This window comes from Indicator indicator, chromosome 17, assembly GCF_027791375.1.
Source record: "Indicator indicator isolate 239-I01 chromosome 17, UM_Iind_1.1, whole genome shotgun sequence".
Taxonomy (NCBI): domain Eukaryota; kingdom Metazoa; phylum Chordata; class Aves; order Piciformes; family Indicatoridae; genus Indicator; species Indicator indicator.
The window spans coordinates 20,396,088-20,419,095 of NC_072026.1; the positions used below are offsets into that span (position 1 = coordinate 20,396,088).

Below are 23,008 nucleotides of genomic sequence, written 5' to 3' on the forward strand. Positions count from 1 at the left end.
CAGGGCAATGGGTGGCACTTGCCAGCGGTGGCAGTGAGGTGGGCTGGGGCAGGGAGTGTTCACGGGTGGGCCGTTGGGTAGGCTGTTTGGCTGAGACACATGGGCATGGGCAACAGAGGAGGGAGAATATAAAAAAATACAAAAGAGCACAGCCCCACAGTGCAGGAGGCAGTCTCCTGTCTGGTGCCTGCCTGAGGCAGACGGGAGCCACAGGGGGCTGGCACCGCGCGCACACGCTGGCTTCTAACTGGCTTTTTATTTTATATCAAGAACACTTGGTTTTAAAATTTTTACAAAGGACAAAACGCGGCGACTCTTGTTAGTGTGTAAAGAACTAAAGATCTGCTTAAAAAACGTCTCTGCAAAGAGAAACAACTGACACAAAAGAGATTCTCTGCAGCGCAAAGAGGGACAGAGGTGCCAAGTTTCCAGCCCCAGACCCTGCTCCAGGGGTCCCTGAGCCATGGCAGTGGCCCCAGCACCCACACCTAGCATAAGACAGAGTCCCCAGATCTTGCCTGCTCCCTCTGCCTATAGCACTATGGCCCAGGGCTACTTCTCAACACAGTGAGGGAGGCACTCAGGATGCCATCCACCTAGGGATGCCCAGGCACCAGGTGAGAAGAATGCCTGGCCCTGCTCCTCATCAGTCCTGGAGTGCTCAGAGGGTGGAGTGCTGGAGATGTGATCATCCGGTAGGGAGGCACAGCCTCAGTCTGGGGAGCCCTGTGAGCCAGCGGGTTTCTCCTGCCCACCTGCGCTGGTGCGCTGGCACAGGGGATACATGGTGTTCCCCCTGCACCCCACTGGTGCCCCAGGAGCCAAAAGAGTCAAAGCACTTATTAAAAGTTAGATAGGAATGAAAGAAAAACTGCTGGGGAGAGAGTGGGGCAGCTGGCTGCACCAGGACCCCACAGGTCTTGAGGCTTGGTGCTACACTGTCCGTGGGTGCTGCCCCTCCGTCTGAGTGCTCCGCTGGCCCCACTGGTCCCTCTGCCAGTGTCTGCTGCGTGTGTGTGCGTGTGTGTGTGCGTGTGCGCCGGCAGCGGGCAGCTATACCCTGGTGGTGGAGTGTGAGTGTGGGAGCCCCGTGCTGTTGAAGCCGGCAGTGAAGGTATTGTAAGGGTGCAGGGTCTGCAGCCCCACCAGCGAGTTGGGTATCATGGTGATGGTGTTGGGGGTCATGAGCGGGATGTCATCTGGAGAGCGGCGCAAGGTGAGGGTGTAGTCTGGCAGAGCAGCCAGGCGAAGGGCATCGTGGGGCGGCATGGCCTCGCACTCATGGTGCCCCTGGCTCACCTGCAAGGAGGGCATCTCCTCGTTGGGTGCATGGGCAATGTCGTTGGTGGCACCGTGCTGGGGGCTAGGCTGCTGGTGCGTGTCCTGCCGGCGCTTGTCCTTGCGATAGTAGAGGGCAGCGAAGGCCAGCACATTGAGGAAGAGGAGGGAAGCACCCACAGCGATGGTGACGCTCAGCTCAGTGGAATAATCACGGGGGCTCTCCAGCAGGGTGCCTGCCTCCTGCTCTGGGCTCCACTTCTCCTTCCCATTGTCGCTGTTATAAGCAGGTGAGATGGCAGGGCGCTTGGTGGTCCAGAGCTTGCCGTTTGGCCGGCGCGTGATGTGGGAGTTCTGCGTGGTGTCAGGCGGCGGCACTTTGGTGGTGGTGGAGGTGTAGTGGAACATATCGTGCAGGTTGTACAAGTGGGGGACCAGGTGCTTCCAGAAAGCCACCTTGGTGGCGCGGTAGTGGTCACGTACCCGTGGCTTCAGCCCAATGTGCAGGTACAACTGGTCGCGGGGGTTGTACTTGGACCAGGCCACCTCCTCAAACCGGTTGGCCTTTGTGTGGATGAACTTTGTGTCCTGGGGGACAGGCTTGTTGGGGTCCCTGGAAAAACACAGGCAAAACAGAGCTAGCACTGGTAAAAGCTGTAGGAGTGAGGAGGGAGAGCTGGACACAGAGATGAATGCTGCAGGGACCTTTACCAGGGTGGGCTGGCAAAAGGTCTTGCATGGCTCAGCAGCACCCCAACTCTGGGTCAACTCGCACCCATGATAACCATGGCCAACCAACCTCCCTACCCGTGCGCTTGGCTGGGTCATGTCCTAAGGGACAGCTGTGCTCTCATGCCCTGACCCCAGTGAAGCCTCAGCACATAGACCTACAATCATGTGTCCCACACTAGGCATGACACCCCCAATCACTATTCCAAATGGTGCAGCTGCAGTGAGTGTGGACTCCCCAGACACAGCTCCCATCACCACTCACCCTGTCTTGGCAAAGTTGGTCCAGTAGGTCATCACCACAGCACTGAGCATGACATCGTTCTTGGAGAAGTTGCAGGGAAAGAGGTCTGTGGGGCCAATCATGGGGATCCCAAACACATAAGGCACCTCATCCCCATGGGCTGCATCGGACCACGCAGGCTTCATCAGGCTCTGGCAGTGGTGGTAGAAGGCGTAGAAGTAAGTGGGGGAGCCATAGCGGGCATGCAGGTCAGCTGTCACCACTGATGGCTCTACCCACTGGTGGTCAGTGAAGAGAGCCACCAGAGTCTTGCGACGTGTCTCAGGGTTGTCCCTGTCAGCCCAGTCGGTGTACATGAACTTGATGGTCTCCCTCAAGGTGTCCTTGCCCTCAGGGTAGCCATACAGGTTGTCTACAAAGTTGGAGACCGAGTAGTCAAAGTCACTGCCCGAGACGCCATCCTCAGGGTCCACCACGCCCTCCACGAACTTCAGCCCCTCACCCTGATTGACCCCCAGCATGATATCATAATTGAGGAACTCGCCCTGCTCCATCAGAATCTCTGGGTCATCTGGGATCACATCCCCATCAATGACGGGCCCAAAGGCCACGTGGTAACGAGCTGGCTGGATGTCCTGCTCCACCAGCTCCTTGGCACTCTTCTGACGCAGACAGTCCACCATGTCCACTGTGTCCAGCACGTTGCAGCCCACCTTGTCGGCCAGCATGCTGGTGTACTTCACAGGCTGGTAGTTCACTGCCCAGCTGGAGAGTGCAGAACCACTCTGGATTATGGCCCTCTGGAACAGACCTGTAAGACAGGCAAGGAACAGAGGAAGCTTGCAGTGGGGTGAGCGTGGTTCCAGCACCCCAGTGTGGAATGAGGGATGCAATATGGAGAAGGCACTGATGCCCATGGACCCCTGCAATGACAGAGTGCTCCAGTTTGCACTTGGCCTTGACTGGCCACTGAGGTGGGCTTGCACAGAGGGCTCAGCTCAGAGCCACCACAGGGGTGGTAGAGTGACATCTGGACATGCAGTGTGTGCTCCTGGCAGCAGCCAAGGGTAGATGAGCTCTTTGAGGATCCCATTGCAGGGGATGGCCCAGCATACCTCTGTCCCAATGTGGGAAGGAAAGGGGCCACAGCTGCATCACAGCCTGGCTTTGCTGTGCAGCCTGTGCTGTTCCAGCCACCTCAAGAACACGTTGCCTGAGCCCCCAAGGAGCATACAGTGCCCCCAGCTTAGTACCATGCTCCAGCTCGGGATGGCATTTGCTTTACTGAGCAGGCAGGATGCAGGCTGGCAGCAGTGGCAGGGTTAATGCCTGCTCAGGGACACTTAACCCTGCATGTCCCACCCCACTGCTTTGTCAGGATCCCCCTCACCCCCTCCCTGCCACTTCCTGCCCAGATGGGCCTGCTTGGTGCCAATCCAGCCCCACAGGAGCATGCTGCCAAATGCACAAAGAGGGCCTGTTTGTCACCGGGAACACAGAGGGAGTGGACTTTCGCCCTGGAAAACGAGGCCACAAAGGCCCTGGCCCAGGCGGAGGAATGTGTGGCTGTGCTCCAGCCCCATGTCAATGGTGCTTGTGCTTAGAATACAAAGGGCAACGAGGAAGCAAAGCCTCTGTGGCAGTGAAAGGCAGCTGGTCTCAGGGTGCACCCTGGGATCCCTGCTCACTGGCCAGACCTTTCCTGCACCCCAAATGTTGCCTGCACCCTCACGAGACCCCTGCACTCGGTCATCATGAGGCGAGCAATGGTGCTGCTGCAGCCACATGTGGAGCACCTGTACAAGACTCCCTGAGCAGCTAGGGCTGTGCCACTCCATGGGGAGCAGGCACCTTCCCGAGCACAAGTACCAGAGGTTCCTGACTCCCAGCCACCATGTCTGCAGCTCTTGCCTGCACGCACTGTCCTCACTCTGCCAAGTACCTGTCGTACAAGTCCCAGGCAGTGGGACAAAGAGAAGTCACAAGCTCTAGTCACCTCCCAGTGCCCCAGAAAGCTGTACCCAGCCTACGGGCTGGAATCTAGCCACAGGCTTGCTTGCTCTGCGCCATCATCTACATGCCAAATAGCCGGGGTGAGGTTCTCCGGCTCCCAGGAGATGCCATCCCAGAAGCAACTATTGCTCCCTGCCAGCAGCATCACTTCCCAGAGAGATCCACTGGGATGGGCTCTGCCCCTGCCTGGGGAAGCCCAGGCAGCTGGGGTCACCAACAGCTGGCCACCTTCCTGATGGAGCCCATTGCTGTATCTTAGCACAGCCATATCCTGACCCAGGGGAGCCAGGAGTCTGCAAGAGCCCAGGTGGTCACATCGTCCCACTCCATGCCAGCATCTAGCTGAAGCCCACTGGCACCCCAGGGAGCCATTGCCACCTTGCAGCTCACCCAGGCCCTTCAGCCTGCTGGGGCCTAGACAGGAAGATGCGGTTCTGCCTTCCCTGCCTGTTCCCTGCTGAAGTAAGAGTCCAAACGCACCCCGTGTCCTGCAGAGTTGGCTGTCATAGCACAGCAGATACTCAGTGGCATGTGGGCTCTAGAGTAGAATGCCTACTGCTGCAGGCTGCTGCCAGCTCCTGATTTCCCTTTTACTTTGCACAGCACCTGAGACTGGAAACGTCTCTGGGGTTATCTGAGCCAAGGCCCACTCAAAGCAGAGTGCCATGTCCAACTGAGGTATGAGCATCCTCAGAGCTGGCAGAGAAGGGAAGCAGTCCTCCTGGTGGGGTAGAGGAAGCAAAAAAGGTTTGTCCAGCAGTGACTACTTCTGCCCTGCCCTGGTTGGCTGCGGAGAGAAGCAGTACTTTGGTTCTTGGCAACGAATCCACCCACCTAGGAGGACTGAGGTTGGCAGGGGAGGTGCAGGTCTCCCTGGCAGACAGACACAGCATGCACTGCACCAGCCTGCAGTGTCTGCCTCTCACAGCACCTGGCAGAGCAGGCACAAATTAGCAGCTTCATTAATAGCTCTTGATCATGATGAGATTTATTTTAGTGAAATGAAAACAAACCCTCCTGGGCTGTAGGCTGCATCTTAGCACAGCTCCCTTGCCATGCTCCAGAGCCAGCTGCCCCATGCCTGGGCAGATGGCTGCTCCAGCCAGTGGTGCACATAATGCCATAACCCTGATGGGGGGAGGTGGGGGTGTGGGGGGGTAGTCATTTTATGGCATTATGTGCAACACTGGCTGCAGGACCAAGTATTCCCCTCTCACCTCAATGGCACCTACAGCCAACAGCACCTTCCCTGCCACAGCAGCAAAGGTGCAGAGGACCAAGCACCACTGCAATGCAGCAGGGACCACACCACACGCATTTGGGCTGGATGGAACAGCAAAGAACATGGTCCTGCATGCAGGTACAGGGTTTAGCTTGGTGTCACCTGAAAAGTGCTATAGTGACACAGCAGTAATTTGCATGTCTGGGAAGTCAGGGAGCAGGCCCTCCAATCCATCTCCAGCCTCTCTCCATGCTACTCCCTCCATCACACGCCTGTACAAGTGGTTGGGGTCACGTGGGCAGCCAAGCTTCCAAAGAGGTGACACTATCTGGCCTTGAATATCAGTCCATAGCCTTGGGGCTGCCCTGCCAGAAGCATCCAATCTCAGACTCCTGGACCAAGAGCATCTCTCTACAATCCCTGCTTGCATCCCTGGCACTCCTGTGATGGAGAGGAGCACCCTAAGAAGCATCGTTGAATGCCTCACATCCAGCATCCCTTCCCAAGCTTTTCACACTCAGTATGGGCACAGAAAAACCTTTTCCTTTCCGCAGGAGCTTTTGGCCTGTAAAAGGCTCCCCAGCTCTTTGCCCATGCTGCCCAGGGTGCCTGTACAAGAGGCAGGGGGCCATATGGAGCCTCAGGTATCCACACAGGGAAATGATGCAGCCACACGCAGGCCCGCACAGCCACAGAGAATCCCCTGCTCAGAAATGAGCCTGCAAAGATCTGTCAATTTACCATCCAACACAAGTGCTGGCTTTAGCCATCAAAAGCATCTCCTCCTCTGGGCCAGAGAGTTGCTGCCTGCTCTGCATGGCTCTGGGTAGCTGGGAATACTACTTTCCAGGAGCTATGGAAGCAGTGAGGGCAGCCCCAGTCCTGCCCTGCTCTGGTATTGCAGTGGCTCTAAAAGTGTAACTCACATTTTCCATGCTCTAGTGCTTATGGTACTCCAACATAATATTTGTCCAAGTCACCATGCAACAGCCCCAAGAGCATCTGACTCAGGAGCTGGCACAGTGGGAGCAGGACATTGTCTGACATCTGAGAGGCTGACTTCAGGCACCAGGCACTCAGGCAGTAGCACCGCGGGATCACAAGTGTCCCAGGCACCCTGGGGTGGCAGGGAAAGGCACTTCCTGAGCACCCTGGGGTGCCACATCTGTTACCCAGAATAGATACATCCTGGGCAGGCAACAGCAGCTCCATACACACTGTCAGGGCTGGATCACTTGAGCTTTACCTGCCCAGTTTGTTTCTCCCTGCTTTATTCAAACATGGCAGGACACCAGCAGCAGTGCCAGCAGGCTATGGGGCAGTTGTGGAAGACCAAGGACCACATGGACTTAATGTGGGAGTGCCCAAGATACCAACTTTTTGGAAGCAGCTGCCCACCAGGTCTAGACACATCCTAGTTTTTTGGTCTATGGGACAGAGCATCCCCCAGAACTCTGGTCTGTGGAGCACCAAGGGGAGTCCAGTGGCAGAAGCAGCCACGCTGAGTGCAGGAGCACTTTGCATAGGGTGAGTTGGTGCTGGCTGTGACACAGGCTCCAGCACAGAGGGACTATGGGGCACTGGTGGGCTCCAGAGCCAGCTTGAGATACCACAGTGTTAGCAGGCTCTGGAGCTCTTCTGCATACTTAATCCCACAGGCCACAGCAGCATGTCTCAGCTCTCTGCTTTAGATGATTGGCCTGTCCAAGGAGAAGCTGGCAGCCAGCTGCCAACACTGGGCACGCTAGCAGGCAGCTGGGATGGCTGCGGAGGCATAGGCAGTGCCACTCCTTTCCCTGAGAAAGCACCATCAGTGCTCAGCAGAGTCCAGCAAGTCAGGGAGTCTGCATGGGGGTGAGTTCACTGTAGAGCAAGCATTCTTCCAGAATCAGGCAAGTTTAACCAAAATGGCAGCTGGAGAAATCTGGGAAAAGAGAGCTGGATTGGGCTTGCCTTCAACTCCATGGTGAACTGCCAGCCCTGTACTGTACCAGCTCTGGGCTCAGCAGGGTGTCACCCTTCACTGCCCACCATTAGCAGATTCTGCCACCTCTCACTGCAGCTAACACCAGCCTTGTGCAGCCCACAGCCTTGCAAACCTCCACATCCAATAGTGCCAAGCAGGCTGGGATGCCCATGGCGTAGCCACCTCTGCAGCAGTCTGGGCTGAGATCATTCCTGCTTTCAGTATCAGGGCAGTCAAGTCTATTGACAGCTCCCAGGGCTAGAGGGAGGCTGCCCAACTTTGCCAGCAGCCTGGCCAGTGCCAGTCTCGTCCCATAAACCCTCTGCCATGTTATCATCCTTCTGATGTTCTGAAGCTCTCCTTTATTCCTGTGTGGTTCCCAGGCTGTAGAGCAGAACTGCAGCTCTTTGCAGTGGCTTCAAGCGCAATTTTATGTGTATCTCTGAGGTGCAGACTTACACATGTCCACTGCCTGTATGCATCCCCTTCTCCTCTGCACCATATTTGAGGACACAGGACTGCAAGAGGGCTGCATCCTCACCCTGTGACTCAGTCCCTGGCACGCTGGTCCTCTGGATTCCATCCAGCTCAGGCTTTGCTCCTGTGGTGTTCTTCAGCAGGCTTATCCATAACACCTCTGTTCCCATGGTTATTTCCCCCCTCAAATGCTCAATGTCTTTGCAAATGGATCATATGTATTTGCACTTATGTCAACAAAATGTTTTAGAGTAAATAATTCTGTTCTTTATCTAGAATAAACACTTTGCTATGTTTACAGATATCAATCATATCACTTCCACCTGTGTTTTGATAGTAGCAACACTTCTGTCTCACCCAGTCTTACAAGATGGGGCCCTCCATCCCTCCCCAGGCCCAGGTCTGGCTTCCCTTCTGTTCCAGTAGGAATGCCTTTCCCAGCACCAAGGTCTTTGCTCCTGGTGCCCTGCATGATGCCCTGCATCACCTCCACACCTGTACATGGATAAGTCTGGGTGCCCAGGCAGGGAGGTCCCCAGATCTGCCCACGCCCAGGTGCTGGTCCCAGGCTGCATCCCTGCACACTGGCAGCATCGGCTCCATCCCCGGCTCCCATGTACTCTGCACCTGTCTTCTCCTTGTGCACAAACAGAAGGTTTTGCTTTCCAGCCTTGGGTGTAGGTCTCATCACTGCCTAATGAAAAAACTGCCCTGACTTTGCTAGGACAACAAGGAGCTCTCTTCCCTGGGTTAGCATCAGCAGGGTGCTTGCTTGCAGCTGCAGCATCCTCAGGGGTAGCTGGCACCTACCTTCAGAGTGGTGGGAGAGGGTGAGCAAGCTAACACAGGAGGCACCGATGCCGGAGCCGAAGACAGTGATTCGCAGGGGATCTCCTCCAAAGAAGGCAATGTTCTCACTGACCCAGCGCAGGGCCTGGATCTGGTCCAGCAGCCCGTAATTGCCCTTGGCAGCCTGGTCTCCTGTGCTCAGGAAGCCTGCGGGCCAAGGGGAGCCTGGTTAGGGATGAGGAAGCAGGGGCTGTTCTGACCTCTCCAACCCCTGGCACCCCTCCAGGCATAGGGGAGATTCTATGAGACCCTGTCCCACCACAACAGGGGACCCTGCTACCAAGACAGTCCTGTGAGCATGAAGCTGGAGCAGGGACACCACCAAGTTGCAAGCACCTTCTGCACAGCACAGAAGGGCAAAAGCCTGCAAGGGCAGCTGCAAACCCCAAGGAGCCGCTCCAGCCAGTTGTAAGCAGTGACAGGGTGCCAGGCACAACCACCACCTGTGCTAACAACTCAAGAGGTCTCATACATGCCTCAAGGAAAGCCAAGAAAGAAAGCACCAGTGGGTGCAGGCAGGCTGAGCACATCCACAGCCGATGCTTCCCATGGACTAGTGTGGCCCAGAGGAAGCTCCACAAATCTAACGAGGTCAGCTGGGCAGAGAGCAACTGGCTGCAGCTTAAAATGCAAAGGCTTTCAGTGAGGAAGATGCTGAGAAATAGGTTCAGCAGTAAAGGGAACACCCAAGATAAGCTATCAGTGTTTTGTTTGCTTTGACTCAAAGCAGGAAGCCAAAACCATGGTCCTGAAGGAAGATGCAGGCAGGTAACCCCTGGCAGGAGCTGCTCTGGCACTGGAGGTGCTCTGGCCAAGCATGGTGCTGATGCTGATGGCCTCATTTACATCTTGTCTCCTGTTGTAACTTCTGTCTCTGAAATGTGCATTGACTCCTCCTAAAGGCCTGACTTTTAATATTGAAAGGTCCTGAACAGGCTTGGTTCCGACTGAACCACTTCCACCAGTTAATTTCCATCTTTCCCATGGCTCTACAGGGGCAGAACGATGTGCTGCCCCAGGTACTGGCCCAGGGCCCAGCTGGCTAGGGACAGTGCTATGCCAGGCTTGACAGCTGGGCCTGCCAGCAGCTTGGCTGGGAAGGAGCTGTCCTCAAAGCTCTGCATTCCTTGTTATCCCTGCTGCTAATGGAGGCAGCAGTGATGCTCCAGGCAAATGTGTGTCCCACCCCCTGGGCATTTCTGAGGCAGGGGCAGGGGCTCACACTGCTTTTTGACCCTCTGTCCCCATTTTGCCTCTCTAGGTCACCAGTGTTTATGAAAATGGAACTGCCACCCTCCTCTATACAGCAATTGACACCCTTTTGTGACCCTGTCTGCAGACAGCCAGGCCATGGTGGGTGTCTGTGTGGGTCCCGGCAGCTCAAATAGCATGAGGGCAGCCTGTGCCTGGGGAGGGAGAGCTGCCTGATCCACAAGGGCAGCCAGGCAGTGCCTGCTGGCAGCTCATGGCTCTGAGCCCTCTCAGGAGGTGATGGATAAACACATTTATTATTTACTTAACTACAGATCAATATTTGCTTTCAGTGGAGCCAGGCTGTGTCAATGAGACTGGGGTGGGCAGCTGGCAGAAGCCAGCAACTGTCTGCTGGGGGTATTGCCATATGGCACTCTGCTTGGTAGCCAGAGTGGAGGGCAGGGGCAGCGCCTGCAGTACAGCCCCCATCCTACTGGGTCCTATGTCCTTTGCCCCCTTCCCAGCTGGTTCAAGCCCAGGTGTCCACGGGTTGCTCCTGTGCCCTGGCTGACAGACCTACCGAGCACTCCGACGCGGTAGTTGAGGGTGATGACAATGACATTCCCGTAGCTGGCCAGGATGCTGCCATCGATCATGTTCCCAGTGCCCTCCATGTATGAGCCACCATGGATGTACACCATCACTGGCTTGGCCCCGCTGTCCCGAATGTCTGGAAAGAGAGGTGGTTAAACACAGGACCACACCAACAGCCACAGCACCCTGCCCAACAGGCAGACAAGGACAAGGGCAATGCCAGCTGCCAGGAATTCCCCAGGGCTTAGAGGGCTCAGGAGCCAAACCCAGCACTCTCCTGGGAGCCACAGCATAGACCTCCAAAGCCAACGACTACTGAACCAGCCCTATCAGCCCCTCTCTGGGTAGTAGAAGCCACTGTGCCATCCCCACACTGCTGTCTCAGCACATGCAGGAGAGATGCTGGCTGGACTTGGATGCTCTTCCCCAGAGCTGGGCTCTGGCCACATGTGGGAGCCAGACCAGTGGAATCTCTGTTGCGGGCGGGAGTTTCAGAGTCTAGCCCTGGGATACAGGCCTATGTCCCATCTTTGGCTGGATCCAAGCCCTTGGCTCTGGGAGTCCCAGAAGCTGGCATTGTAGGAGGGCAGGAATGGGGGTGTGCAGGACCTGGAAGGGGGCATTGTCTGACTCTCCCACCCCCATCTCCTGGGAAGGCAGAAACCTGTCGGCTGCCTGGGTGCGAACTCTGGCACCCCAGAGCCCAGACACAGCCATGGTGGTGAGGCAGACAGTGTGTTTACGTGTGCATGACAGGAGGTGAGCACGGCATATGGATGGGGACAGGGCATGAGACAGAGTGAGGATGGCAAATGGAACCCTGTGAAGGACTGCAGGAGCCTAGGGAACAGGAAGCCGCCATGGTTCGTCTGTTGACTGGCCCTGTCCAGGGGACACTCTGCCTTTTCTGCCCCACCAGCCTGGGATCCCTCATGGAGCTGAGCCCATGTGCCAAGGAAAAACACCCATGCTCTGCTCCTGATCCATCCTGTCCACATTACAGGGAGGAAGCAGCTGCACTTGTTGTGGTGCACATGCCTGTAGTGCCCAGCCTTCTCTTGGGCTGCCAGGCCAGCACTGATGGACTTTGTTCCCCTTCATGCTCCTCTACATCCAATGCCTTGCTCAGGTGTGCTGGCATCACCTGCCTCCTTCCCAGCTGTGCCATGCAATCCCAGCAGGCAGTCCCTGCCACAGTCCCTGACAGGCTGTGACTCACAGGACACAGCCACACCAGCTCAGCAGAGGTGCCTGGCCAGAGTGGACATGCCCCCTCACACCCACCTAACCCCTGCCCATGTCCACTTCTTGTGGCTTGCCAGTTACAGGGGGCTGCTGGGTACCTCTGGCCATACTCACCTCCAGCTGAGGCCCACAGTATGGCTAAGGGTGGCCTTCTTTCCATGTAGAAAACCTCTTCCCTCCAGGAGAATGAGGATATGGCAAATCTGTGCCAGTTCCTTTCCTATTGCCAGTATGCAGCTAGGCAAACATACAGATCTGGGGAGCAGCAAGCACCTGCAACTCCACCAGGACAGCTCATGCCCACGTAGCAGAGCTATGGCAGGACAACTCTTCACAGGGCAACCTGCCTTACATGCAAAGGGCATGTGTCCTCCCTGCCATATGCTCGCAATGACACACAAAGGGACTTCCTTGCAAGAGAAGCACAGCAATGTGCAGAGATGTACCAGGGAATAAATGGCTCCTAATCACTGCAGCTCATTTAGTGTGTGGAGATTTAGCACAGTCAAGACACTTAGGCTGAGTGCCAGTTTACACCCTGGTACACAAGATCCTGGAGCACAGGTCAGTGGGAGGAAACAACAGGTTTTGGTACTGCCAAGGCAAACGCTTTTCATCTGTTTTCCAGATCCTAAACACCATCTGCTGGGCCATGCTCAAGCTGCCCTGGGACTCCTGTACACCACGAGGTTCGCCTGTCCTCAGCATGTCAGGGCTGCACCCTGGCTGATCCCTTCTCCTCTCTCCTCTTCACATCCCTGCAGCCAAACACATGGACTCCATAACCTGTAGATGAACAACCCCACACTACTAAGAACAGCACATTCTGAAGCTTGCTGAGCCCTGGTGCACATCTAGAATCACATCTGCTCAGAAGTCTACTCGCTCTGCCTTGGCGGGTGCTGATGGTCTGGTTGCAGGCAAGACATTGCGCATGTCGGATGAAGAAAAAAAGTTAACAGAAACCACGCCTGAGTGAATCTCATGTCTCCTGGGCATGGCCAGGCATCCTGTAGGTGTCAAGCTGCTGGCATGGCCACCTTGTGATGGTGCCCACAGCGGTGGCTGAGTTGCTAGCTCCCAGATGCATGTCACTGACTCCAGAGGGATGAGGCTGGAGGTGGGATGTGACCAGGCTCAAGGTGAAATGGGCCCAGGTGCTTAAGGGCTCCTCTCCTGCCAAGCTGCCATGCTTCTTCCCTGCCCTTGCTCAAATGGTGCAGGGGCAAACTTCTTCCAAAGCAAAAAAAACCACCACCTCTTGAGCTTCCCTCCCTGCCCCTGTCCTGAGGAGGGGAAAGGGCCTGGGCGCCCTGCACAGCCAGCCAGCCTGCCCCCCGTCCCGCGCAGCTGCCCGGCACAGCAGGTGGACACACAGAGGGCTCCCTGGGGTTGGCAGCAGGTGGCGGGCACACCGAGTTGCTTTGCATGTCATGCAGTGGCAGCCTGGAGCACAGAAATACCTTCATCTTCATCACCGTCATTATCCGCTAAGTCCTCGCCCTGTTTCTTAGCGCTGGCTCCTAGGGACCAAACACGAGGAGACAAAACAAAAAGGAAAACAAAAGGAAACAAAAAAACAAAACAAAACAAAACAAAAAACAAGAGAATTCAAAAATAGCATGACAGCAGAGATTGTGGGGCCAGGCATGTGCCCCACAGCACTGCTGGCTACTCACACTGCACCTCTCCCAGAGCCAAGCCATGGGCATGACTGACCGGGAGCTGTGCCAGGATGCTGTTGCACCTGGACCCCTTCCCATATTCTCCCTGGGGAGTGCTGGAGTGGTGGGGAGGAGGGGAGGTGGGCCTGGGGCAGCATCAGCACTGGCAGTAGGTCAGCTTCTCAAAGCATTGCCTATCTTCCTGCCTCCCAACCTGGTCCCCATCTGCTCATGTGCCCTTGGCTCCCTACATGTGTGTGCAGAAGCCCTACTGCTACTGCGGACAACCATCCCTTGCCACCAGCAAAGCCCACGTGAAGGGTTGCCCTGGATGGCCACTGACCACCAGCTGGGGCCTTGCCCATCATGCCCACGTTCCCTTGTGCCTGGCCCAGCTGTGCTGCAAACCACTGCTGCCTCAGCAGGAGACCACCAGAGCACAGTGCAGGGAGCCACTGGGATGGGTGCTTCCCTGCGCTGCTCAGCTCTGTCCTGTACCAACTTCCAAAGCCACTGCTGATAAGCTTGTCCTGACCAAGGCAGAGCCTGAAGATAAAGGTTTCTGTAATGTTCTGAATGCCTTCCAGTCCAGTAATGGCCCTTAGCAAATCCACAATTCCAGGGTGTGGGCCAGTGCAGCAGACCCAGGTGTGTGCTGCAGACAGCGTTCATCAAGCGCAGCGCCTCCCAGGCTGCATGCAGCCAGCAGCAGCCAAGAGAGGTGGCTGATGGGGAACACACACAGTGCAGAGGCCCCACTGCTGCAAAGGGCTGCATGCCCTTGTAGGCACAAAGCTAAGTGGTGCCATCCTTGTGCCATCCGGCCCCACATTTCAGGAAGAGGCTGTGTTCTCCTTATCCCCTTAAAGCTGCAGAGCAGTGCCTGTAGTCCTCTGTTCCCTAACGGATGCACTGAAACTGTTTCCTGGGTGACGGTTACCTCAGGGGTGACAGGAGGGTTTTCCCAGGCAGAACTGCCTGTGCTGTGCCTGTATTGCTCAGGAACCTTGCCCTGCCATGCCGGGATCTAAGGTCCCACCAGGCACCCAGTTGATCCTGGGGTTCTGATGCTATCACCAAGTGCCCCCCACCACAGCAGCAGGGGTTTTACACAGCCTCCAGTAACACTCCTGAAGCAAGGAGCAGCCCCGTGGCTGAATGAAACTACTCTGAGATGAGCACAAAACTGTCTGGGGAAACTAAATCAGGAAGTCATCATCACTACCACTCTGGGAGTGGGATCTTGCAGGTGACACAAGTAGTGGATAACAAAGATGGCAGTATGGAGGGGCAGGATTTGAATTTAAGAGGAATTTCTGATGGGAGAGTGAGAGATCTGAAACAGCTGTGAGGCAGCTCCATTGGAGGAAGAGGCTTGCAAAAGGCCTTAAGCAGCCATGAGCTGCTGGAGAAAGTCCAGAGCAACAATGACCAGAAGTCTAGAAAAATCCAGCAGCTAAGAAAAGTTTGCAGGTGGCTGGGCCACGAAAATCCTGGGAGCAGACGGGTGATGGGAGCTTCAGCATCCCAAAATATGGAAGGACACTGCCAGGTGTTGAGGTAGAAGAGCAACTCCTCTGTGCCACAGAGCACAGGCAGCCCTGGAACTACATGAGGCAAGTTGAAGCTGGACAAGAAGAAAACCTTTCTGGCAGAAAGGGCAGGAAAGCACTGGAAGAGGTGACCTGGGGAGGTGTTTAAGACCAGGCAAGACATTCTGCCAGGAAGAGGTGACATAGAGCTACTCCTGCTTGGGTCTGTCTCTAGAGCTGTTCCAGTTTTCCCCAACTCAGAGTTCACCTGCTGGCCTACTATCTTCATGCCCCAGCCTTGCCTTTCCACCTCCTGCTTTGCCACCCACTCACCCCCTGAACTCCTCACAGCATTCTCCTGTTTTCTCCCAACACCACCCTCATCCCTGCCACTTCTCACCTCAGCACCCTGGCCCCAGCAACTCCCCTTCCTGCAGTGTCCTTCCCATGCACTCCCTCCCCAGCACACCTACCCAGGCTCACGCAGATGCCCAGCCAGAGCTATTGCATCTCCATCAGGGAGCTGCAAGCCCAGAAAGCACTTCAATGATGAAGTCCTTGTGCAGTATTTGTTAACTGGTGTTACGTGCCAGCCTGCTTGGTACTGCTCATGGATAGGAATAAAGGCAGCAAGCCTTCATTGGCACTGTGCTTCAGAGCTGAGAAGCTGATCACAGGGAGCTGGAGATCCCTTCCCTCTGCTGAGGGCCCTGGTGCTGGTAAAACCCCAGGACTGGCTGGGCTGCAGCCCTCCAGTCTGCTTTGCTTCAGGGGACAAAGTTCTCTATGTGGACACTGATGGACAAACCAGCTCTGAGGAGCAGTCAGGCTGTAAGAGAGGGCAGTGGACAACAGTCCTGTGAGCTGATTAACTGGCTGAGCATGGAGGGATCCTGCTGGAGATCCACCACCCCCCTAGAGTTTAAGAATGGCTGGAACAAACCTAAAGCAACCTGAGCTTCACACACCATGGAAGAGATGGTAGAAAGTAGTGCTGGGAGGCTAAGCAAAGCAAGAGCACAGTAATGCAGGCCAGGGAAGGGGAAGCGCAGTAGCACATGTGCTTGGCAGATGCAGAGCATGAGCCTTCCCCGTCAGCAGGAAGGTGGCAGGGTAGGGGGGGTTACAAGGAGCACAGCTTGCTGCACCACACAGGCTTTTTGTCTCTCGCTACCTTGTTCACTTCCACAGCAACCTAGGGATGCTCCCCAGCTCATGAGTACAATTACAGCTTCACTCTCCTCAGCCATCCCTTGCACTTTGCTCCATTACCTCCCTCTACCAGTTATTGCCACATTCAAGGACATCCCTCCCAGATCTTCCTCCAAACTGGCAAAGGCCACCAGGCAGAGCCCCACACTGCCTGCTCTCACAGGGATGCATTTAAGATCATGGATTCACAGCTGGAAAATCCAAAAGGCCTTGCAGTTCTTACTTTCCTTATCCATCAAAATCTGTCTCTGCTAACCCACTTTAAGCTGACTGTGAGTGGCATTGCTCAGGCCAATAGGAAGGCTGCATATGCTCTTATCTGAAGGTTCAAGGAAGATTTAAGATCAAGTTCAGTGAAAAATAAAATCACATTCCCTGAAACAGGAGCATGCACACTGAATTTATGCTGGCTTAGGTAAACCATGCCAACAGCACTGACACCAGCACAGAGACGAAGGAGGCTGTGGAGCCTCTCTCCTTGGGGTCTTTGCACTCAGCATGGTGTAGATGAGTAAATCAGGAGCCTGAGCTTCCACCCTCCAGATCCAAGTATCTTCTCAAGGTGGCCACAACACGTCCTCCTCAGTGAAAGCTCCCAGGGCACCTGCTCCCACACAGCCATGGTGACCCTGCAGGGAGCAGGAGCCCGCAGCAGCACTGCTGCCATGTTTTATGGCCACATGCACCTACAGGCACACATGCTGGTGGCCGCACTGGCTCAGGTGCTTCTCTGTGAGCAACAAGGAATGGCACAAGGACTGATGATGACTGCTGAACCTGCTACTGCTCAACCCCACGGGCAGAGATAGTTTTTCTGGGACCTTTGTCAGGTAGCCCCACCAGCCCTTGTTCCAGGACTGCAGTGCACCTTGGTGTTGCCTGGCCATCTCCCTATCCCTAGGTGATGCAGAGGAGTTATTTCCATTCTTGAACAAATGCTGTAAGAGCACTGCATTTTCTCAAGCTCTGCTGCCTCCACCAGCACAAACACCCACCCTCACCTTTGCAAATCACTCCTCGGAGTGGAAATGGAGCACCAGGGCAGTGCTCTGCTCCCAGACAGTTCTGCAAAGCAGCAGGCTTCACAGGAGGCTGTCGAGAAGCCTTCCAGCAGGAGAGCACTGCAAAAGCTGCAGGGAAGCCACAGCTGGTACTTGGACAAGTTTGCTCCTTGGAGAGCAGTGGAGAAGCCACGGTGCTTTTCCCAGAGAGCAGCCAAAGCACTTCCCAAGCCCAGGAGCTGCTGGAAGCTTCAGCCAGCCTTGGCACAGCACTGGGCTGACACATTTATCTCTGCAATCTTACAGACTCTGCACAGCCCCAGACAGAGAGATTGGGCAAGTCGCTAGGAAAAAAGCAAGGAAGGCTGCTATGTGCAGCACAGCCACACTCTTCCCCTGAAAAATGACATCCACCTCCTCATGCCCTGCAGCAAGGGCTGCCCAGGGCACCCACCACAACCAAGCACAGGAGGAGTTGGCAGCACAAAGCAGAGGCCAGGGCTGCGTTCTGTGCGTAAGTACTGTATTCTGTGTGTGTACATGCTCTTTGGGTGGGCAGTGCTATTTTCACAGCAAAACCTGAGGCTCTGCTGAGCCTCAGTGTGGCAGCTCCCCCAGCTCTGTTCATGGCTAATTATTGTCTAAGCACTGCTGCCCTGCCATTCTCGCAGGGAAGAGACCAATGTGTATGGAGGAGACTGGTGCACAGGAAATTTCCATATAGGAAATTACTGTGGGCAGCTAGGCAGGGAAACAGGGATGTTTTGCCAACCCAGGAATACACTCTGATAGATTTTCAGTTCTTTGGCTGCAATGAAATACTTTGAGGTGGCAGAAACCAAGAAAACTCCAGTAAGGTGGGAGCTGAGGTGTTTTCAAACAATATTGCACAGCTGCCTGCTCTGTGAGCTCATTCACTGCTCATAGGTGGCCTTAGAAATAATAAAAGAGTACTGCAGAATGAGCTGGTGTTCAAATAACACACAGCCCAAGAAAATCAGCACTGTGGGCACATTATCCTCACCCCAAGCATTACTAACCCAGAAACATGATGGGGTGGGGGAGCCCCCATATCTCATCACAAGTGACTCAATTCATCTGAGCCAATGGCCATCAAAGACGTGGCTGGAGCTAAAGGTGAGCGTCTGGGAACTTGAATTCCCACTGTGTCACACCTGGATTCCCAAATGGCCAGCACTGGGAGCCAGTGGAGCCTAGCAGGGGCAGAGGGCACATCCCCCAAAAGCAACCATAGATGGGCTGCAAAGAGATCCTGCCTGTGAGCAGAGTAGGTGTGGAGGGGAAAGTCAGAACATGAGCGCACCCGAGGTGTTCCACCATGCCTTAGGTTGTCCCCCTTCTACAGACGTAGCACAGCCCCTGCTTGCCTGGCCCTGGCTGCAGGGGTGGGGGCAGTGGGGGTCTGCCAGCCACAGCAGCCGGCAGGAGGGCTGGGAGAGGAAGCGCTTTGAAGTGGCTGGGTTCGCTGGCACCACTGGCTCCGGAGGCAGCGTGCAGAGACTCCCTAATGCAGCAGCCCTTTCAGGGGACAGCCTTGGCACTCAGAGACATGGCGTATGAATAGCCAGGACAGCAACAGGAAAAGCAAAGCAAAGAAAATCAATAACAGAACTGAGGGAAATGACTGGAAGGAAAGAGCTCTCTAAGCCTCCAAGCCCAGCTGCAGCAGCCCCACTGGCCTTGGGGTGCAGGGAGGTGAAGGCTGGGATGCAGGGACTACGCTGCTGCAGTGTGCCAGGATGGCAGCCCCTTGCCTGCCAGATACCCCCTCCCTGCACTGAGCCTTTCACAAGAGCTTGGCTGCCCAACCATCCACTCATCCAACTTTGGGATGCACTGAGCAGCCTGTGCTCAACCTGCCTGCAAGGAGGCTGTGTGGTGGGACGGGCAAAGCTTCCTGTCGAACGACAGAGCCAGCTCACATTTGCACATCTCCACTCTCTGGCTGGGAACACAGGATCAGGAGCACTCTGCGGCAAGGTGATGGTGCTTCCTGCCTTGCTCAAAGTGCAAAAGGATGAGTCCCGCCCAGACCTGGGGCTGGAGGCAAAGCAAAGCAGAGATGTGGCTGAACTGGAGGTGCTCAACTGCCCACACGGCAGCTGGGACTCAGGGAGGATGCTGTGCTGGGGAGTGGAGAGCAGCATCTCACTGGCAGGGCTGGCAGAGGTCAGGGGGAGGGTGAGCAGCAGGGAGCAACCTTTGCAGAACCCCAGTTTGGGGCTAAATACAGCGGTGTTTGCATGGCCAGGAGAGGCTTTAAGCTCTTAATCTTTGGATGCCAAATGACCAAGGATGCAACAGGGGAAGAGCTCAGCCTAGGATGGGCTGAAGTCCCCTGTCACACAGGTGCTTCCCTGAGTGGGTTCATACACACCAGCAGGGACACAGCCCTACAGTATGGCTGCCCTTAAATGCTACCTGCCATCAGAGGCTCCCCCTCACACCCAGGGCCTGGGAGGTTGCCAGTGCCAGCAGGATGAGGGCAGGAGCATTGGGCTAAGCCCAGGAGAAGCTGCTCTGAAAGGCCTGGAGCAATGTGAGCATCCTCCTCTGACCTGATCCCAGCTCTGTGCTCTCAGCCAGCACTCATCCTAACAGCTCAAGCTGGGGAGCAGAGGTAGCTGGAGCCTCTGTGGTGCTCCTCCGAGCGGGAAGTGGGGAGCAGCGATGTAGGCTGCTGGCAGGGCTGTGGTCTGGGTGGTGGCATAGAGAGGTGCCAGAGGAGCATGTCATGGGCCAGGGGCCAGCCAGGCACCCTCTCACTCTCTCACTCTCTCTCTCTTTCCTCTCTGTGCCTCTCTGCTGGTTGGCTTGCTACATACCTCCTTTCCTACACATTTTCTTGTTGGGCTTTCGGGTGCATTCCTTGGAAATCCGTTTTACTGTAAAATGAATAAAAGACTACAAAATAACAGGAGGCTCCACTGGCAGGAGTGGGCATGCAATCACAACCACGCTGCTGCCCTCCCACCACCCCCAGGGCCGCGGGAGGTGGGGAAGGAGCGTCGTCATGGGAGGAAAACTCTGGGCCAGCCGTGCTGGGCAGGAAGGAAGGCACAATGCATCTCATGGCCACGGGCCCCAGGGAAAGAGAAGTGGAGCCAGATGGCCTGGGAGAAGCCACCAGGCTGCTCTGCTGCACACAGCAGACCCACTGAGCATCCCTTCCAGCCCACTCCAGGGGCTCCCATTGCAGTGAGGCTGGGGCAGGCACTGCCTCCTCTGCTGTCTACTTACAGTTCAGGTGGGATCCCCTACAAAGGAAAACGTTAGACAAGGAGGCACCCAGCACTGCTCATCCTCACCCCAATGGGATCATGCCCCATGGCTCCCTGGCATCCCAGGTTCATCGCTCCACTGCCATCCTGCCAGCAGGCAGGGGGCAGCTAAGCGACGTGTCCCCAACCTCTCGGCTGTACCGGGGCTGGAAAAGGGCTTTGTAGTCCCTTCCTCACCAGAGCATCTCCCCGAGGAGAGGCAGAGTGTTCCTCCCAGCTGCTGTTGCAGCCCATGCCCACAACTAGCACATGGACCTGGGGAGGGTGGGAAGGGGAAAGGAAGGACAAACCCAAACCAACTCAAGACAGAACCTGGCACTCGGCACCTCAGGAGCACAAACCAGCTTGTTGCTCTGTGGATCTGTGGTCAGAGAGTCGGATTCAGATTTAGCAACACAAGAGAGGAACCCGTGACAATGCCATGGAGGTGGAGCAGGGGGACAGAGAGGCGTGGAAGAGCAGAAGCACGCGAGACAGATATGGTAGCTGAGGGCAGGGGGAGCTGCGTGGCCAGAGAAAGCTTTCCACGAACAGACAGCATGCTGCAGGGTCCACAACCACATGCATCAAACACAACACCCAGGTGAGACCAACCACTGCTGGGGAGGGGCGGAGCACCCCCCCCAACACCGCCTGCAGGCACCCCAGTGGGGACTCACCATCCTCTGTGGGGATGTAGATGTTGAGGTATAGACAGTCCTCGTTGGGGTCCTGGATGTACGTGGCCACGATATCCAAATTGGAGGTAAACCAGATGGGCAGCATGATCTCAGGAACAGCGTTGTGGATGTTCTGGGGGCAGACTGGCGAGAAGTGGGTAGCGTTCCTGATGCCTGACCAGGATGGTGGTGGCTCGGGGGGCATGAACCTCTTCTCCCCAAGTGGGGGGGCGGCATAAGGCACCCCTAGGTACTGGTCCACAGGCCCCAGGATCTCGCTGGGCAGCGGCACACGCACTCCCCGTAATTTCCCATAGTGAGTGTTGACAGTTGGTGAGTAGACCTGGCCCTGCATCTGCACAACCGTCAAGGCGAAGCTCAGGACCCAGAGGGCAAAACGCAGATCCCAGCCGGCCACCAGCTCAGGCACTTGCAGAATACGGGGCAAGAAAGGGCTTCTCCAGAGTGTCAGCCACATCGTCCGGGAGGAGCAGCACCAACATCCAGGCCTGAAGCTCCTGGGGTGACAGTTCAGGACATCCCCATCACACCAAGCCTCTGATTTGCCCACCAGGAACAGAAGGAACAGGAAAGTCAGGCGTCAGGAGCATGCAGCCCAGCCACACCTTCTGCTGAGTGAGTTGGGAGCACGGACACAGGGAGATGTGCCATCACTCCTCACAGCCTGCCAGACTGCTGCTGCCTACCTGCCAAAGGCCTGGCCCGGAGGGGACTGCTGATACTGTGGAGAGATGGAGGGAATTAACAGCAGACTTGCTCTGGGAAGCGTCAAAGAACTTCAGCATAGAAGGGGCCAGGATCCCTGGCCAGACCCTCCCACCCATGGGTGCTCATTGGCTCTGCCACTGCCCAGGCAGGCAGCTCTAGGAGTAGGTGAGCACAGGAAGCACAAGTTGAGCACATGCAGACCTATAGTCCATGCCTGCAGAGACTGTCTCCAGTGCTCAGGGGCCAACCCTGCCTCCGCCTTGCCTGGGTGAGCCTTGCAGCGGCCCTGCATGGCACCACAATGCCCTTGCCCCATGCTGCAGGAGGGAATCAGCAGCAGATTATGGGCACCAAGAAAAGCAGGATAGTGCCACTTCCCTGGCACCACCACTCCCCTTAAGAAACCTGTTTGGCATCATGACTGCCCTGCATGACCCCTGCACAAGAGCCCACTGGCACCTATCCCTCTCTGCCTGAGCCAGAGCCACCTTTGCTCCTCACTGTGACTCCACCCCAGCATCACTCTGTCACTGTGCCACACCCCACGTCACACCAGCAAATTAGTTCCACATGTCCTACCTAGGGACCCACCTCACCTGCCCAAATGCTCTCTAGCCAATTTTTCCTCCACATGCTGCTGGCCTAAGCAGCAAGATCTCTGGCACAGCCCAGGAGCCAGGCAAGCAAAATGGGAACAGCCAGAGTGCTTCTGGGCAGTGTTGCCCTGTGCCAGCACAGCAGCCTCCCTGTCACCCCCTCCCTGCCCTGGCTGCCTCCCAGCCACCTGAGCAAGCCCCATGGAGGCAGAGCTCTGTTCCCACCTTCCCATGTTGCCACACAGGGCTATTGGTGAGGGCGGGAGCAGCCATGGCAGCCTGCCCCGGGGACTGTGGGGCAGGACACTGCAGGCAGGGCGGGCAGCAGCTGCAGACAGGGACATGTGGGTGTTGTTCCAGCGAGCAAAGCTCCAGCACCAGGGAGCCCTTGCTGGAGGCTGCGTGAATTTTCAGTGCTCTGCCCTTCACCTCCCCGTGCCGCCTGCCGCATTCAGATGTTACATAAGTGCCCCCCCCCAGCTCGCACTGCTGCTCCTGGGGG

At 56.2% G+C, this 23,008-nt stretch overlaps 1 protein-coding gene across 3 annotated transcripts; it reads right to left on the reverse strand.

The window, feature by feature from the left end:
- Positions 1–1,053: 1,053 nt before the first annotated feature.
- NLGN3 (neuroligin 3) lies at positions 1,054–21,302 on the reverse strand. 3 transcript variants are annotated; one of them, XM_054388458.1, is made up of 7 exons: positions 21,182–21,302; positions 20,067–20,126; positions 13,275–13,334; positions 10,553–10,702; positions 8,740–8,925; positions 2,273–3,062; positions 1,054–1,891 (listed from the first exon to the last, which is right to left on the reverse strand). In XM_054388458.1, exons 1-7 carry the CDS (start codon positions 21,285–21,287, stop codon positions 1,054–1,056), a joined length of 2,190 nt encoding a protein of 729 aa, XP_054244433.1. In that variant the 5' UTR covers positions 21,288–21,302. The 3 variants fall into 3 exon arrangements, with proteins under 3 accessions (XP_054244433.1, XP_054244434.1, XP_054244436.1); XM_054388459.1 differs by lacking the exon at positions 20,067–20,126; XM_054388461.1 differs by lacking the exons at positions 13,275–13,334; positions 20,067–20,126.
- Positions 21,303–23,008: the final 1,706 nt, after the last annotated feature.